This window comes from Phyllostomus hastatus, unplaced genomic scaffold (assembly GCF_019186645.2).
Source record: "Phyllostomus hastatus isolate PE091 unplaced genomic scaffold, TTU_PhHast_1.1 phas_contig_40, whole genome shotgun sequence".
NCBI classification, from domain to species: Eukaryota; Metazoa; Chordata; class Mammalia; order Chiroptera; family Phyllostomidae; genus Phyllostomus; species Phyllostomus hastatus.
The window spans coordinates 37456867-37476564 of record NW_025333872.1 but is presented as its reverse complement, the minus strand read 5'-3'; the positions used below and the strand labels follow the sequence as shown (position 1 = coordinate 37476564).

The window sequence follows — 19698 nt, the reverse complement described above, 5'->3', positions numbered from 1 at the left end:
CCTTTATAAATGTAAATGTCCCTTATAAAAGTTTAGCTTCTCCATTTTCAGAGGTTCTCCTATGTCTACTGTTTCTCAAAATAATCCTTATGCCAAAGAGGCATATTTAGGTGTGGCATATTCTGCTACCCTTAGGTATTTTCTTTCTTAAGAAATTTTTGAGATAAAATTCTCTTAACATTAAATTTGCCGTTTTTGCCCCAGCCAGTGTGACTCAGTTGGTTGGCCATCCTGTACCCTGAAAGTTTGGGGGTTTGATTCCAGGCAGGGCACATAGCTGGGTTGTGGTTTCCATCCCTGGCCAAGGCATAAATGGGAGACAACAAGTCAAGGTTTCTCTCTTACACTGATATTTCCTTTTCTCTCCCTTCCTCTCTCTCTAAAATCAATAAACACATTTTTAAAATTTTTTTTTCCCTGGACAGTGTTGCTCGGTTGGTAGGAGCATCATCCCATACACAAAAAGGTTATGGGTTCAATCCCCTGCTGGGACACGAAACATTGATTGGCAGGCAACCAATCAATGTTTCTCTCTCACATTAATGTTTCTCTTTCCCTTCTTCTCTCTCTAAAAGCAGTGAAAAGATGTCCTTGGGTGAAGATAAATCACCATTTTTTTAAATCACCATTTTAACAATTTTAAAGGGTAAAATTCAGTGATTTTTAGTATATTTATGATGTTGTAAAATTTTCACCAATATCTGATTTCAGAATTTCTCTATCACCCCAATAAGAAGCATGCCCCCTCCCAACTTCCCCCTCTCCCTATCCCCTGGCATCCATTAGTTTACTTTGTTCCTATGGATGTGCATATTCTGGGTATTTCTTATAAAGAGAATCATATAATATGGAGCCTTTTGTGCCTGGCTTCTTTAACTTAGCAAAATGTTTTGTTATGAAGCAAGGTCTGTTCATGCTGTAGATATATCAGTATCATTCAGTATTATGGCTGAATATTCCATGGTTTGGATGTAGCACATTCCTCATTAACTGATGGCTATTTGTGATATATCTACTTTTTGGCTCTTATGAAAAATAACTCCTATTATGTGTATATAAGGTTTTCTGTGAACATGTGTCCTTGGGTATATACCTAGGAATGGAATTGCTGGTTCCTTTGTGACTTTATATTTACCTTTTTGAGAACTGCCAAACTTTTCCACACCAGCTGCCTCATTTTACATTCCCACCAGCACTGCATAGGGTTTCAATTGTGATTTTGATATGCATTCCCCTGACTTATGATGTTGAGCATCTTTTCATGTGCTTACTGCCATTTGTATGTCTTTCTTTTTTTTTTTTTTGAGAAATGTCTATTCAAATCCTTTGCCTATTTTATAATTGGGCTGCCTTTGCATTGTTGAGTTCTAAGAAATCTTTATTCTGGATACTAGATGGTTATCAGATACATCATTTGCAAATATTTTCTCCCATTCTGTGTGGTATCTTTTTATTTTCTTGATAATTTTCTTTGACACACAAAAGGTTTTTTTTAACAGTTTTCTTTTTTCTTTTTTTCTTTTTTTAATTTTATTTTAATTATTGTTCAAGTACAGTTTTCTCCCTTTTACTCCCATTCCAGCCCACCCACTCAACCCTCCCCACTTCCCTCCTATTACCACCCTCCCCCTAGTTTTTGTCCATGTGTCCTTTAAATTTGTTCCTGTAAACCCTTCCCATTCCAAAAGTTTTTAATTTTGATAAACTTCAACTTAACTATTTTTTGTTGTTGCTTGTGCTTTTGATATCATATTTAAGAAACTATTACCTTATCCAAGGTCTTAAAGATTTACACCTGTGTTTCTTTATAAAGATGTGTACATTTATCACTTATATTAGATGTTTGGCCTCTTTTAGGCTCATTTTTATATATGGTCCAGCTTCAGTATTTTGCATATGGAAATCCAGTTGTTCCAGGACCATTTATTGAAAAGACTTCTTTCTTTAGTCATTGGTTTTGGCATCCTTGTCAAAAAATCAATCAAACGTAGATTAATGGTATTATTATCAAACTCTTTATTCTGTCAGGTTGATCTATACGTCCTTATGCCAGTACCACACTGTTTTGATAAATGTAGTATCATAGTAAGGTTTAGAACCAAGGAAGTGTGAGTCCTCCAAATTTGTTCTTTTTCAAGGTTGCTTCAGCTGGGTCCCTTCCATTCCCATTTGAATTTTAGATTCAGATTATCCTTTTTTCCAAAAGAAGCAGTCAGAATTTTGATAAGGATTCCCCTGAATCTGTAAAGCAATTTGGGAAACATTGCCATCTTAACAATATTAAATCCTTCAATCCACAAACACAGAATCCCTTTCTATTTATCAAAGTCTTCTTTAATTTCTTTCAGCAGTGTTTTATAGTTGTCAGTGTACAAGGCTTATACTTCTCTTGGTAAATTTATTTCTAAGTATTTATTGTTTTTAATGCTATTATAAATGAAATTGGTTTTGTAATTGCATATTTTGATTGTTTATTGCTAGTATACAGGGAACACTACACTAATTTTTGTATATTGACTTCATATCCTGCAACTTTGCTAAATTTGTTTATTAACTCTGATATTTTTTGTGTATGGATTCCTTAGACTTTCAATCTATAAGTTCATGTCATCTACAAATAGAGATAGTTTTATTTCTTCTTTCCTTTTTCCTTATTATTTATGTTTTATTCTCATCCCACCCTCCCCCATTTGGCAATCATCAATTTGATCTCTGCATCTATGGGTCTATTTCTGTTTTGTTTTGTTTATTCATCTATTTTTGTTTTTTTTAGATTCCACATATAAATTAAATTATATGATATTTTTTTCTGTCTGACTTATTTCCCTTAGCATAATGCCCTCTAAGTCCATCCATGTTGTCACAAATGGCAAGATTGCATTCCATCTTATTGCTGATTAATATTTCATTATATACATATTATATATCACATGTTCTTTATCCATTTATCTGTTGATGGGCATCTAGGTTATTTCTGTATCTTGGCTATAACTAGTAAATTTGCAAAGAATATAGGGGTTTATATATCTTTGCAAATTAGTGTTTTGGTTTCTTCAATAAATACCCAGATGTAGAATTCCTGGATCATATGGCAGCTTTATTTTAAATTTCTTAAGGAACCTCCATAACTATTTTCCTTAGTGGTTGCATCAATTTACAATCCCACCAACAGTGCATGAGAGTTCTCTTTTCTCCACATCCTCACCAACCCCTGTTGCTTGTTGATTTATTGATGATGGCCATTCTGATGGGTGTGAGGTGGTAACTCACTGTGGTTTTAATGTTCACTCCTCTGATGATTAATGAGGTTGAGCATCTTTGCATATGTCTATTGGCCATTTGTATGTTCTCTGTAGAGAAATGTCTATTCAGGTCTTCTGCCCATTTTTTAATTGGATTGTTTGGGATTTTTGGTGTTGAGTTGTATAAGTTCTTTATAAATTTTGGCTATTAACACTTTATTAGGTGTATCATTGGCAAATATGTTCTCCCATTTGGTAGCTCATTCCTGTTTTGTTGGTGTTTTCCTTTGCTCTGCAAACACTTTTAGTTTGATGTAGTCCCGCTTGATATTTTTTCTTTTTTTTTCTTTCCCAAGGGACAAATCCAAAATGATATTGCCAAGAGCAATATCAAAGAGTTTACTACCTTTATTTTCTTCTAGGAGTTTTATGGTTTCAGGTGTTATATTTAAGTTTTTAGTTCATTTTGTGTTTATTTTTATTTATGGTATAACACAGTGACCCAATTTCATTTTTTTATGTGTCCAGTTTTCCCAACACCCCTTATGGAAGAGACTGTCTTTACCTTATTGTATATTCTTGCCACCTTTGTCATAGGGTAATTGACCATATAAGCTTCCTTACCTGGATGCTATCTATTTCTTTTTCTTACCTTATTGCCAACTTTTGGTTTCTTCTATTTTCTTTTTTGTTTTTCTATTCTATATTTCATTTCTCTCCAATCTAATATTTATTATTTACTTCCTTTGCTTACTTTGGGTTTAGTTTGTTCTTCTTTTTTCTAGTTCCTTAAGGTGTAAATATAAGTTACTGATTTGAGATCTTTTTCCTGCTTGTGTGCTATGTATCTGTATACCTCGTAATTTGTTGTTGAAACTTGGAAATTTTGAATGTTATAATGTGGAAACTTAAAATCAGATTCTACCTCTTTCCCAAAGGCTTGTTTTTGCTACTTTTTAGTTTTTTGTTTGATTCTTTAGTGACCATTCCACACTAATTCTGTAGTCTGTGTCTTTCTCAGGTGTGACCATTGAAGTCTGTATTCCTTTATCTAAGTGGTCAGCTAATCATTAGGTAGATATTACTTAAACTTGTGGAATATAAAATATCTCTCAGCTTTTGTGGAGGAGCTGAGTTATGTGTTGGGGAACGTTTCCAAACTCAACCAGGCAGTTTGCAGCTCTGATTAGCGATCACTTACTGCTTGCTCACAGCCCCAAGGTCAGCCAGAAGCCTTCTCAAGCCTTTCCTGGGCATGTGCACAGTCTCGGGCATGTGCATGGCTTTCTGAATTCCTAGGAGTACATCTAAGCTTTTCAAACCCTAAATCCTCAAAGCATTTCATTCTCCAGCCGTTCCTCCCAAGCTTTTTGTTTAGTCTACTATTTGCTGTTATCCAATGCCTCAAAGAGAAACAGCTAAAACATTTGCCTGTAAATATTTTCCACGCAAGGCTTCAGGTAACAACTTTAGCACTAGGTGCATTCCCAGTTTGGCGAGGAAAAGAGAAGATTTTGAGCCAATCTTTCCAGTGAGCCATCAGACAAGACAAAACAAATAATGAAATATATTCTGTGTCCTCTGGTACTATTAGTCTAGTTCAAGACTACAACTGAACTAGAACGCAGTGGATGGAACTAGGATAAGTTAAAATGCCTTAAAGTTCACTATTATCGATTCAGCTGATATTCTCAAATAAGTACTTTCTAGGTTATTTAGTTTCCAGAATTCCAAAAACAGTTGATTATGAGTTTTTGCTTGTTTTGCCATTATTTTTGTGGTGTTGCTGGGCTTTTAAAGTTCCTTCACCATTTTTGCTGACATTGCTGTCACTAATATTTTCTTTTTTTTAATTAGAATTTTGCTTTAATGGTTAACTTAAATGTAATGCATTTGTAGTACGGTTAATTTTAAACATAAGGGAAATATTAGGGGGCTTGGGTCTATGATGAAAACTACCAGACCTGTACCTGAAATGGGATATGTGTGCATAGTCTATTAAATGCTTCCTAAAACTGAGAATTTTGGCCATTATGCACAATCACAACAGTCAGAAGTCAGAGAGGAGCAATTACAACACAAAAAAGAATAATTTTAAAATGGGGGGATGGAAATTAAGCATAGAAAATGTAAATGTAAACTTGTTCCCCATGTGTTTGACCCAATACCCTTAGGATGTGACAATAGGAAAAGATAAGCTAGAGGAATTTCACTCATTTACTTTGATGAGAGTGGAGGAGAGGTAGAAAGAAAACGCAGGGTGGTAAGTAAGCAGCTAGACAAAGAGCCCAAGGAGCACTACAGCGGTGAACCTCAATTTGGTAACCGTATTCCTATATTGTCATGGTGCTGGGGCCCTTTTTTAAGTTTAAAACAGAAATTTGAAAATCCTTTACATATCTACATAATGGGCATGCGTGTTTAAATTATATTCTATTATTTTTAAATCAAATTACGTTGGTTCTTTTCCTTTGTTGTTATTATGTGTGTGTTGTTTTGTGGTTTTTATGGTAGCAAGGAGCTGTACCTCCAACCAGCTCAGTTCCTCCTGTTGCCGGCGCCCCATCTGTTGGACAGCCAGGAGCAGGATTTGGAATGGTGAGTGACAACCTGTGCTAGAAATTGTAACTGACATTTCTAAGGCCTCTGCCAAATCCCAGATTAAAAAATACTGATCTAGAATATAATTCTTCCCAAAATGCAGTAAAGTAAAACTTAAAAAGTTAAGTCATCTGCTTTAGATATTAGTAGTCTACTTATGACATAATAAAGTCACCTATAAAATACTTAAAATTATTTCTATCAAAATAATTTCTATAGGCCCTAGCCAGGTGGCTCTATTAATTGAAGTGTCATTGCATACATCGAAAGGCTGCGGGTTCATTCCCCAGTCAGGGCAGCTACCTAGTGGTCAGGGCACATACAGGAGGCAACTGACCAATGTTCCTCTCATATTTCTCTCTCTCTCTCTCTTTCTCTCTCTCTCTCTCTCTGTCTCTCTCTCTCTCTTTCTTTCCTTCTCTCCCCCTCCCCCTCCCTCCCTTCTGCTTTCTCTAATATCAATAAAAATATATCCTTGGGTGATGGTTTAAAGATAATAATTATTTCTATAGTATATTGTTATGTTATTTTTGGAGTAATTTTATCAAATATATTCTAAGCACAATTGAAATCAACTCATGATCATTATACTAGAACTTTTCACTCATTACTTTTGTCACTAGCAAAGTTTAGGGTCATCTTCCATAAAGACAAAAGTTTTTATCTTTCCAAGAATTATGCTCCCAGGAGACACATAAACAACGATAAGGCCCAGTTGGGATGAGGCTGCTGCGTGGCCAGCCAGGCTGCTGCTGCACCTCAGTGATTCTCTGCCCTCTGCCAGCTTTCCCAGCACCCCTCATTCAAAATCACAAATCATACATTCTCATGGACTTGGAGCCTTCAAAATTTTCAGAAATATATTAAAGACATAAACATCAGGGCATTGCCATAGTGGGCTGCATGGATGCTGTGAACTGCTCTTCCTTTTCAGCCCCCTGCTGGGACGGGCATGCCCATGATGCCTCAGCAGCCGGTCATGTTTGCACAGCCCATGATGCGGCCGCCCTTTGGAGCTGCAGCGGTGCCTGGCACACAGGTCAGTGTAAATGTCCACTAAATAATGACATTAATTTAGACATATAAAGCTGTCATGTGGGAAACTCATGAAAAATGTTTTTTCCTAATATAGCCTGGTATCTGTTGCTTCAGAAGTAATAAAGTAAGGTTTAGAGGAAAATGATAGAAATAAGTACCTAAAGTCCCTCCGTTCCTCTCCTACTTGGTTCCTGAGAACAGCCAGGCATTTAAAGTATCTATGCATGTATTCCAGGAAAATGAATACTTCTGATCCATTGTTTCACTTTGTGTTCCCAGACTTAGCCAAATTCAAGTTTAGGGACCCAGTCGTCCAAGACTTGTAGCACTAACTTCAGTGAGTTTGTCACACTGCAGAGCCTGAGGGTACAGTCCCCATAAGACCACCCTCACTTCAAACACCAGCCACAAATTGGGAGTCCCATGGGTCCCATGGGTCCTACAAATACAAGGGTTCCCAGGACCTCCCCCAAAACTAGACAATTTCCTAGTATGACTCAAAGAACTTGGGAAGGCACTAAACTTAAAGTTACAGTTTTATTATAGTGAAAGGATACAAATTAGATCCAGCCAAAAGAAGAGATAAGAGATACATAGGGTGAATTCTGGGAAGGGTCGAAGCATGAAACTTCTTTGTCCTCAGGGAGGTGTCACCCACCTGGCATCGATGTGTGACTGTATACGTGCAATATCGCCAGCCTGGGAAGCTCACCTGAGCCTCCGTGTGCAGAGTTTTTGCTGAGGTTTCATTATATAGGAATGATTGATTAATTGCCCACATGGTTGAACTTAATCTATGCACCCTCCCCACTCCCTAAAGTTCAGAGTGGTATGTGGCCCAAAGACCCAACTCTCAAATCACATGGTTGGTTTTTCTGTCATGGCTAGCCCCCACTCTGGGTTATCTTATTAGCATAAACTATCAGGTGTTGCTTTCAAGAATCCACCTTTAATAACAAAGACATCCCTGTCGATTGGGAAATTCCAAGAGTATAGACGTTATCTACCATGATCCAGGACAAGGGGCAAAGCTCTCTTTAGGTAGGGCCGAATTTCTTGCTAAACATTGTGCTACCTTCAATTACAAAGATGCTAAAACATGTGCACTTTGTAGAACTATTTTTGCTGTTAATAGTGATAGTCATTCTGACGACTCACCTTTCTTGATTCCACTTCTACATTGCCTGGGAAAGTATAATATGTAGAACCAAAGAGGTTTCCACCATGAGAAAGTAACTCGGATAGAGACAGAGCATCAACTTATAATTTTCCCAGCTTGCTGAGCAAACCGAAACAAACAACTCAAATCCATTTTAACAATACCAATAAATGGTTTTACTGCTATGTTTTTAACTAACCATGTGGGTATTTATATGGTCTTATCCACAGAATTCCTCCTGTGAACTTTATGAATGTACATTAATCCCCTCTGCTTCCTTGAAGCATCTCTAAATCCATTTCTACATGTTCCCAAAAGTTGCTTCCAACTTTTTCACTTTAGTCCCTCAAAAGCCACGGTGACTGGGAGAGAGAATGGTAGGTGTTCAAACAGTTAAATTTAAATGTGAGAAGCCTTGGCCTTCAAGGCCATAACCACAAAACATTGTCTTCATAAGAAATTTTTTAGTCTTCTCTGAGACTAAAGAACGGAGTTGTTTTGGGGGAGATTGAGGAAGGGTTGGGGGGAAATAGTGGAGTTAAATTCTGTCTAGTTATATTTAAATTATGAGCAGGATCTCATTTGCAGGAGTGTTACCTTGATGATTGACTATATCTATGATTATTTACTACCTTTTTGAAAGAAGGGAAGGATGTTTCTATTTTTATGAACTTGGAAGAATGTTACTAAGATTTTTAAAATCTTACTGTATTTGATGTAATAATACCTTTACAAATAAATTAATAAACATTATAATTTAAGGTAGTTGTTTTCTTGCATAATACCAGTGTTACATAGTATTGATTTATTTACTTAATTCAAAGAATAAGCTTGAAAAATAGATGCTATGATGAAAACAGTGTTCTAACCATTTAATCCAATTTATAGTAATTTAGGAAAGGGTATGCCATTTTTTAGATTGTATATCCTATATCAGAGATGAAGCATAGCTTATTATACTAGATAGTAAAATAAACATGACTATGTGGCTTCAGAAAACAAAACAACTTTTCATCTTTGTTGTGATATCTGGGCAATGCCATTATTCCTCAGTTGGTATCATGATGTTATCATCATCTCACCTAATTACTAATTATGGATCAGTCCAGAGTTTCTTATCTTCCACACAACTCCACCCCTTATACTTACTTTTCCTGATCTTCCTATGAAGTATGAATCAAGTTTTTTAAGTGGAAATTTAACTGATAGATTCTGCAGTCAATGAATAGTTTCTGGACATAGTAACAAATCTTAAAATCCTTACTTCTGGAGCTCTGTTTAATGAACCAGTAAAGATGTACATTCCTGCCCCACAATCCCAGTTTTCTGAGATTTCCATCATATTATAAGCATAGAAGATTAATTAGACTCAAAGATAAATATCAGTTATTATTCTACATAGATTATGTGACCTTTTTCAAGGCCTTGTATACTAACACTCCTGCAAAAGCCTGCCCTCAGAACTTACTTATATAATAAATTAAATAATTTAGATATCAATTAAATAGAAACAAGGTAATTTAATTCTTTGCTACTTTTGCTGCAAGCTCAGTCTGATTACTTCCTATAGTATTTAATAATTAGTCTTTTCTGCAAGCTGGACAGGCAGTATTGGAATATAGTGACATTCATAACTAGAAAACTGTTTCCTCATCTGAAATAAGCAGTGCCCCAAACTTGACTGGTTTTCACTTAAAATACCTTATGTGAAATCCTAGTATATTTAGCTAATAATTTTAAGTAATTTTTATGTGGCTTTCTGCAAACTGTTACTTTTCCATTTTTCCTTCAAACTCACTCTCACTATAAAAGTAGTCATGTGATTTCTTTATTAGTTTAGTGGTACTATTAACTGAAAGTCAAACTGTTTTTGTACAGAGAAATTGTTTTGTGTTTACTGTATATTCATAATATCTTTATGTGACTAGTTTTTCACATCTTCTCTGACTCATATTCATATTGTTCTACCAGAGTCCTCAAATTTTTCCTTCAGCTACATCTGATATGAAAGACTTCCAAGAAAGCCAAATATCATTTGAAGTGTATTTTACAAATCCAAAATTAAACATAACACTGTGACTAAGTAGAAGAAAGTAGATTTTGTAAACCCTTAGCCATCTAATCTTCTGCATGTTTGTTTTCTGTGGTATGTGCTCTGCCTAATGCTTCTCTATTGCTTTCTGTTTCTGCTCTCTTGGGCTGGCTTTTCCCCATTAGCTTTCTCCCAGCCCTACACCTGCCACTCAGAGTCCCAAGAAACCTCCAGCAAAGGACCCATTAGCGGATCTTAACATCAAGGATTTCTTGTAAACAATTTAAGGTATCTAATACTGAGCTTTTCCTGTGGGCTTGTAATAATTACCTATGCAATGCTTAGCTGTTTCAGGTATGATATTTATACTTCTGTGTTTTAATACATGTACGTAATAATAATAATTTGAGTGTTTATATTTTAAAATCAATACTAAAAGCTATTAATGAATTATCAATTATTTTTTTAAATCTTACTTAATTTATAAAACTAATAGGAAGACAAATCTCTAAACTTTCCTTAGACTGGAAAACATAGATATTATATTGATGAAGCAAAACATTGTTCAAGCTACTTGGTAAATTGTGACTGGAATGTATAGAAAGGTAGCATTTATAATATTGCATTTGGAAATCACCTCAGAATATATTTGGCTACATATCATATTTTTATTTTGTTTAGCCTTTCTTGCTTCATCAAATAAAACTTATATTATTACCCTTTTGCTTTTCTATATCCAAGCAAAATATTAAATTTTAACATTCTAGCTTTAAATCCTAATATAATATATAAAATGATTAATAGTAAATTTATGAAAGGCACCTGATGAAAGAGAAAGTTCACTGTTAACCCCAGCACCTCACACAATGAGTAGGTTCTCAACAAATACTTGCTGAGTGTGGATGAACAGTGATCACACTGCCTTTCATTTACACAGTACTTGTCCTGTTCACTTCATAGTCATTAATTCTTTCATCATCCCTATAGGAGATCACACCCATGACTTAAACTAGCCAGATGCCTTAGTCTCCATTGCACAGCTTCAGGGACTGATCCTTGGCATTAAGTGGTTAGCCCCAGGTCCCACTGGGAGAGCAGAGTGTTGAAGTTTCAAACCTCTCTGCCCAGCATTATTTTTATTATACCCCCATGTCTGTACATTTTAAAACTTTCTCTAATGCCTACTAAGATTTTTGAGTTTCTGCTTTATGATTTTTTTCTTATAAAAAGTTAATAATTTGTCATTTTAAGACCTTAATGTCTAAGCCAAATAAATTCTCCTGTGCCTTACTGTTATCTTCCACTTCGGGTTGGCCTGGACCGATGTAGGCCTAAGTGAGACAATGAGCACTTCTTTTAGCAATTGTTTCAGAAGTGACCAGGACATTACACAGAGCAGCCTTTTATCTGCCTCTTACTCAGTAAGCTTTGCTCTCATCATATGTCAAGAATGCTAATAAATACCCAACACAGAGATCCTAGAGACAGTGGCGACCCTCAGAGATTCATAGTCAAGAGGGAGGCACACACTGAATATTTTGTGAGGAAGAGTTACCCACAGGACTCAGCCTTCAAACACCAGGAAAGGTTTCTTGGCAAAGACGACTGGTAAAGCTTGGATTAGCCAAGGAGATAAGTAGGAAGTAGAGTAATCAAAGGCATTGAATCACTGGGAATATCTCCTTTCTCTTCGATTTTGTCACTTGTTCAACTGTTCAGTGACACATTGAATACTGTAACTAAAAATTAATAATAATAACAATGGAAGTCACTGCCATTTCCTTTTTTCACTCCTCTATTGTAAAGGTTAGCTGTTCTTAATTAAAACTGAATATCTTACTACTACGATTTTTAAGTATCCAAATTCCAAAATTTTGCTAATATAATTTTTTTCTAAAACAAAACTATACATTAAAAGGTTTTTTAAATGTTTTCCCAGCTGAAATTTTAAGCTTGTTTTAAAGAATGGTGAAAAGCATATAAATGTGAATTTGGTAATACAGAAACCTTTTGTGTAAAGATTTTTTTTTACTACCTGTGAAGTAAAATTGCAAGGGAGGTAAAATGTTTAAGGAGTATATAATACTGTTTTTTAATTCAAGTGCTTTTATCTTTACAGCTGCAATTTTTGTGACTGAATAGGAAAAAATAATAATGAGTTTGGAGACTTCAAATAAGATTGATACTCAGAGTTACAAAGTGAGCCACCAGTACCAAACCCAATGCTTACTCATGACTTCTCTTCCGGAATGTGTAGCACAGCTGTGAAAGTGAACATTAGGAATGTGTACTACCTTAGCTGTTATCCCTACTCTCAAAATTGTAGTGTATTTGGGTTACTTGTGTGTAGTATGATGTAAACAATGAATGGATGTTTCTGACGCCCTCAGTGCTTTTCTGGACCTTGCCCGTGGACGGATGATGCACCTGTTGTGTGGTGAGCCATTTGGAAAGATGTGTCTGTGTTTTTGAAGGTTTCAATGTACATACAACTTTTGGACAAACCGAAACTCACTCCATAAATTCTCTTTTCTTCTATTTCTCTGTTATAAACATAGTGTGATAATATCAAATAGTAAGGAAAACACTTAAATATACAAAACTTTTTTTGGTGTGGAGTACATTTTTCCAATCACAGGAACTTCAACTGTTGTGAGAAATGTTTATTTTTGTGGCACTGTATATGTTAAGAAATTTTATTTTAAAAAATATAAAGGTTAACGTCCATGATAAATATTTCTCCTTGAAGCTACCTTATCAAGAATGGAAAAAAATAATATGAGTATTCCCTATTTAATCACTGCTTTATTAAAATATATATTTTAATTATATTTGTCAGGTTTTGCATCTAAATTGACCTATTTATTCATTCTTGATTAAATGCACTGAAAATCAAGGGTCCATTTCTATCATGTTTGTGCAAATGCAACTAGAAATGTGCTATTCAAGTGTTATTATGAAGACATCCCAAGGTATATCTGTAATTTAAAGATTACTGCAAATATTTTCATTTTATTGTGGATTTTATGTATATCTGTTAATTTAGTATTTCTTTGTGTGTTCTGTAACAAGTGTTCTTCCATTCCTCAACTGAGCTCAAAGTAGGTTTTGTTGTACCATTGTGATTAGAATTGAAACTGATTCAGAAAAGTGTATCCTTTACTGTACATACTGTATTCTTTAGTTTTTAATTTGTTGTCACACTGTCCGTGCTGATGGCTTGGCTTAAGATTGTGATGCATACATGAGGTCACTGTTGATCAGTGTCGCTAGCAACTTGGCAGCTCTTCATAAAAGCATATTGGGTTGGAAAGGCATTTGCCTATTTTTCAAATTATTTAATAGATGTACGGTACCATTTAAAAGTGGTTGTATCTGAATTTACTGTGGGGATAACATACACTGTAATGGGGAAAAATGACCTAAAACCAGTTTCAAAATGGCTTTCTTTGTATTTCAGTATAAAAACCCAGTGCATGTACGCCCTCTGAGATGCAATAAACACCTTGAACAAAGAAAATGCAAACATACCTTTCTCTGTGGTTATTTTTTAGGGGAAAAAGTCTCTTTCCAATGACACTCATAACACATACAAAATATTGAAAATTTAAAAATATTCAGGGTGAGAAATGCTCTCCGTGCCAACATAGTTTTGATAGTTTTACAATAAATTAAAAACAATGGGAAAAAAGAACAATTTTTTATCAGCTATCATTAAACTTGGCACTCTGTGGCTGCTGCCAAATAAACTGAAATTACATATTGCAAAAAATAAAAGGATGAATTTTCTTTGAAAATATGCAATTAAAGTCAGAATGGTTCTGGGAAAATTCACCATGGAATTTGAAGACCCATAACGTGGCTTAAGCTGTGATTCACTCACACACTTGCATGCATGGCCCCTGAGGCGTGGCATGTAGATTCGCCTGTTTTAATAAAATTGGGTGACTGTATTGACAATGACTAGGTTTGTTCCAACATCTCAAAAAGTAGTCCCATCTCAGCTAAAAATATTTCTCAAATAGAAGCATACTCATTTCTGAAACTAACTTTCCCTTAGTTGCCTAGTTTTGTGTCTTGAGAATTGACTTGTAGAAGCTAGGATCTGATTATGTAATATGGTTTTTTGTAGATTACATTTGATTATACATTTGTGGGCATATTGTAATAAAACTGTTGTGTTAGATTGTACATCATTTCATAAACTACATCAAGTTTAATGTGGAATTTTTTACACGAAGCTTTCCTCTTCACTGAACAAGAGCATTATTTTTGAATAAGACAATGGATCTGTGCTGTGGTGAGTGTCTTGGTGTCTCTGTAGGGAAATTGTCTTATAGCTGAGATGTTCCTGAGTCGAGTCCTCTGGGTACACAAAAAACTCAACTCTTTGGATAACATTCAGCTCGGGTCCAGCTCATTTATGGAGTTCTTCCACATGGTTAGCATGCCCTTCCAGTCTCACCTCTGCTGCAGCTCCTCCCTCTGCCTGCATGCACACTGCCCTGTGTGCGACCATGCCACTACTCATGCACAGGGACATCACGCACTGTGCTGGCCCACTCGGGTCCCTGTGCTGAAATTACCTCACCAACCCACCAGCACAACCAAATCCCACTTGTCTACCATGACTCCCCACTCTATTTTTCTCAGAGCACAATTCTCAACAACCTTTATGGCATTTAACATACTGTGTTTTAATCAGCTATGAAGATGGCATCTGCTTTGGCTGATTGTGAGCCTGAAAGGCAGGAAATGTCTCCCCCTGTTCTTATCATCAGCAACGAGCACTTCAGTAGGTGCCAGGTAAGTGTCTCAAGGATGAACACAGTATGTTAGTTCTTAGATTTCTTAGAGACCTGCACTTACCTGGATACTGCTGGGCTATCATCTTACTAAAGAATAACTCTTATATAGAGCTCTTATAGTTAAATTGTATTAGATTTTTAATAATTCCACTTACTGAAATAGAATAACTAATACCAATTAAAACCCATTGAGCTGAAGTTTTGAGTCAGTTTATATGTGGTGTAATGATTGCAAGCAGTTCTCAGTATTACAGTGTCCTTTGTTTTCTGTCTTTCATGCTGTGTATTGTACTTAAAAAACGAAGAAAGACAAAAGATTTGGGGGGAGGAGTCATGGGTTCAGAAAAGGAGGAAAGGAGTAGATATGGAAAAGAAATGAGAACTTGATTCACAGAAGATAAATTCTGCAAAGCCCTCTTTCAGCCTTTTAAATCGGCACCTTGAACAGTGTAGCCACAAATGCTTGTTGGTGGAAAAGGGCACAGCCTTGCAACAGCGATCACCGTGCTTCTTGTGTGGGAGTAGTCGAAAATCAAAATGAGTGTTGTTTTCCTTGGAAAGTCACATTGGTCTCTGTTTTTGAGGCAACAGGTTTTGTGATAGTTTGCCATTTATCCTCTTAGGCAGTAAGAAAATTTCTGTTTCTTGTAGCCTTGCTGAGAGCAGATTTCACTACTGGATACCTATTCAGATTTCCTCTGTGACTGAAAATGTATGAGGGAGCAATGTTTTGTGATTTTGTGATACGGTGATTAACCTTAGTTAAACTCTCAGAGCTGCAGCACTAAACCGTCCTAGTTCCTTTCCACTTCTGACACGCATCTTCAAACAATTCCTAAATACAAAGTGATTCTGTAAATGAGTCTATAATAGTATTCTATAACTGATTTACAGACAGAGGTTTTCAAACTCTTTGGACTCAGGGCTAGAATTTTAAATGTATTGAGAACCTCCAAAAACTTTGCATACATGAGTTATATCCACCAATACTTACTTACTAAGTTAGAAATTAAAACTGAGAAATGTTTAAATGTGTCATTCACTTGCAATAAAAATATTAAAACCATTATATATTAACAAAATTTTTTTGAAAAATTACAATTTACAAAAAATAATTTAGAAGAGTTTTGCCATCTATGCAGATTCCTTTCCTGTTAGACTTAACAGAAGACAGCTGCAGTCTTCTATCTGCTTCTGTGTTCAATCTGTTGCAATAACCTATGTCATGCACTCACTGGAAAATTCCACTGTGAGCACATGTGTGAGAAAGTGTCTCTTAGTATTATTATGAAAATAGTTTTTACCTCACTGTATTGTTGTAAGAATAGGTTTGACTTTACAGACCAGTTGAAAGGGTGTCTGGGATCTTCAGGAGTCCCCAAATCACACTTGGAAACTGACTCTTGAGATCTAAAAGAATTGTTCTTGTGTTCTTGAAAGAGAAAAAATTGACTAGTAGACTACAGTGTTGTGTGTGTGTGTTTATGTAATAACCCCACCACCACCACTGTTTTTTGTCCAGTGCCTTTCCAAACGCCAGCCTCCACCACCCCCACATTCCTTTTTAAGCGATGCTGAAGTTTGTGCAGGAACGTGCTTTCTGCATCAGCCTGCGTGGAAGGGACTCCATGCTCAGCCACCCACTGTTACCTTAGGCAAGTGCCTCAACTTCTCTAAACTTGTGTATTCTTATCTGTGGAATGGAAAAATATCTATCTATATACTTACTATTTAGTGAGATCATGCAAGCAGAACACTTGGCAAAAAGTAGTGCTTGAGAGAGATTGCTGTTGTTACTTTAAAAATTATTGTGCTTATTTTTGCTATAGATTTTCTCATTTATCTCTGATTGTTAGGACACTAAAAGATGAAGAAGACAGAAGTATAAAAATAGGCAATAATTATTATTAATATCAATGTTATTAAGAAGTATCTTTAATGAAGTACTAAATACATGTAAAAATTTGGTAAATGTAAGTACTTGCTACATGTATAAATACAACTCACAATTCAATACAGCTGGAGAATTAATGCATTGTCAGCTGGGAAGGGCTGCCTGGACAGGGCACAGACAACATCCACGACATTGGGAAACTCAATGTCCTAGAGAGTCCTTCTTAGTTACAGTTTCCAAGATCTAATGATGCTTCTTAAGAACAAAAATGAAGGATGCTAATATCATAGATGGTTTTGTCCAACAGTAAAATTAAAGATGTTTCTACTTGGAGATCAAGACATTTAATAAATATATTTTGACAGTGGCTTTAAAAAAACCTGAAAGAAAAATTTGGAGATGATTTGGCTGAGATGAAAGATGCTGTTGAAGTTAAAAATATTCAGAATGCACGTAGTGTGCGTGTGGCACACAGTTGCAGCCAACAGGGCTGCAATGGGTAAACAATTTTGAACAAAAGCCTGTGGCTACGTGGAACCATAACCTGGAGCAGAACCCGGGCCTGCAGACAGCAGGCCTCCAAAGGGGCAGGAACTAGAAGGGTCACTTTCCAGCAGTGGGAGGGGGACACAGTCACCTCTCAGTGGTAGTGTTCTCTGCTCTTCACCCAATCTTTAATACTATATTCATTTCCAGGTACCCAAACCTTCGTGGTTCTTCACTCTCTCTTAGAGTAGGAACATTTTGGGGGTAAATCAACTAATTTTATAATTTATAATTATCTTTATAAAAAAACCTAAACAAGAAATTAAACCTTACAGTGTGAAAAGCCTTACAAATACATGCCAAGGAAATTTGGATATCTTATTTTTTAAATCATCTATTTTGGGTCACATGGACTTTGGCATTCTACTGAAAACAGGAAGTGGAGTTGTGACCCTGCATGTAACACATCTGATGTAAATTTGGGGCCATATTTTTAGAAAACCTATCCCTTCTCTCAGGGGAAAAAATATGGCTTCAAACCTAAACTGAAAGGAACATTTGGTTTAGAAGAGATTAGCAAGCATGTGGTTGCTATTTGATTGAGTTCAGAACAAAATACATGACTGATTGGTGGATTATATGTTAACTAATGAATTAGTTCACTATAAAATCACAGAATTTATTATTTAATGTTGTTGTCCTTGTTTTATATATGGGTATTACTAAACTTATTGATGAATATTCTACAAAAATGTTAAGCATACATATCTAGTTTTTCTGTCTTAGTTGGTGATGTCACTACCTCTACCTAGTGTCCCAAGCCAGAAATTTGGGACAAGACACCCTCAACCCTTCTCTTCCACAGTCAGTGAGCCACCAGGAACACTGAACCTTCTGCTGCCGGAATGGCTCACGAGTTGTGCTCTCCTGCCTTTCCCACTGCCGTTTCCTGAGTACAGCAGCTCTTCACTCTAACAGCAGCTCTTTGTCTCTAACCCCCACAAAAACCCACCCAGATCCTGCCTAAATGGTGCTGCCGGGTTTCCTTCTCAAGTTTCCATCCAGTCACATTTCCTTGAGTTAAAAACCTGCATCAATTCTTGGTTATCTAAAGGTTCAAGTCCAAGCTCTGTAGCATGGCATTCAAGACCAGAAATCTATTCATGGCTAGAAATCTAGCTTGGAAGCCTCAGTTCTGGTCATCTATCACCACTAAGGGACGATAACCCCCTATCCCAGCTGTCCCCAGATACTTGTGGTCTCCCAAACACTGAGCAGTGTCATATTTTCGTGCCTTTGCACAAGCAGTGTCTTCACCCTCTGAAGCCCTCCACTTCCCCAAGTTCTCCACTGACAGTCCGGCAAACTACAGCTCGCCCCTGAAAACCCAGCATAACTGCCACCTCCTTTAGGAAGCCTTCTTCTTACCATCTCAGCCCACCCTGATACTTCACCTTTTCTACACTTTTTAAAAAATGTATTTTTAAAATATACATCTGATTTCCTTACTGTACTATGAATTCTTTGAGGAAGGGTAGAATCTAGGACTTACCTCTGTTTTCCATGTGCCTAAGTTTAGACTCAACAGAATTTTGCTAAACTTTTTGAATTGATCTAACCTATATCAAAAAGTGTATTATAAATAATAAATATATAATGCAGTAGTTCCCCTTATCTGAAGTTTTGCTTTCCAAGGTTTCAGGTACTCACAGTGAATCACAGTCCAAAATATTCAATGGAGAATTCCAGAAGTAAACATAAGTTGTAAATTGTGTGCCAGTCTTAAGAGCATGATGAACCTGTCTTTCTGTCCAGCCCTTAAAGTGAATCATCCCTTCGTCCAGCATGTCCACACCGTATACACTACCCCCTTCGCTGTTAGATCAATTGTGACAGTATTGCAATGCTTGTGTTCAAGTGACCCTTATTTTACTTAATAATGCTACATTCACCTAACTTTTATTACCATATATTATTAAAATTTTTCTATTTTATTCTTAGTTATTGTTGTTAATCTCTTGCTGTGCCTAATTTATAAATCAAACTTTATCATAGTTATATATAAGAACATATGCTCTACCGAACATATGTAGAGTTCAGTACTGTATGTTACCATCTGGGCTGAGGGCAGACGGGCCACTATACGGAGGCCTTGCCCACTGGGGAGGTCCCCAGCACTTCTGAAGATCCTCTGCCCCCTGCCTGATGTTGTACTGCTGTTAACAGCATCCTGGCCACCCAGTCGGCTCTGGAACACTCACGTATGTACTCAGGCAGTCTGATCTGCTGTGGGACATTTTTACTGCAAGAAAGCCCTTCTTTATTTGAACCAGCAACTGATTTTTATATAAATCTGTGGCACTGCAGCATGCTTTGCACACAGGTGCACAGCTTGTTAGTAGCTATCAGAATATAAAATGGACATTGCTTTTGATCAG

At 36.3% G+C, this 19698-nt stretch overlaps 1 protein-coding gene across 13 annotated transcripts in view; it reads left to right on the top strand.

Annotated features, from left to right (window-relative positions):
• SNAP91 (synaptosome associated protein 91) overlaps window positions 1–13598 on the top strand; it is a 137159-nt gene extending 123561 nt beyond the window's left edge. For 12 of the 13 annotated variants that reach the window (XM_045842901.1, XM_045842900.1, XM_045842912.1 and 9 more), the window contains 4 exons: window positions 5757–5840; window positions 6778–6882; window positions 10258–10360; window positions 12192–13598. In XM_045842901.1, the coding sequence (XP_045698857.1) occupies window positions 5757–5840; window positions 6778–6882; window positions 10258–10350 (282 nt within the window). In that variant the 3' untranslated portion in view covers window positions 10351–10360; window positions 12192–13598. The remainder of the gene's footprint in view (window positions 1–5756; window positions 5841–6777; window positions 6883–10257; window positions 10361–12191) is intronic. The other variant, XM_045842906.1, reaches the window with a different exon arrangement.
• The last annotated feature ends 6100 nt before the right edge of the window (window positions 13599–19698 follow it).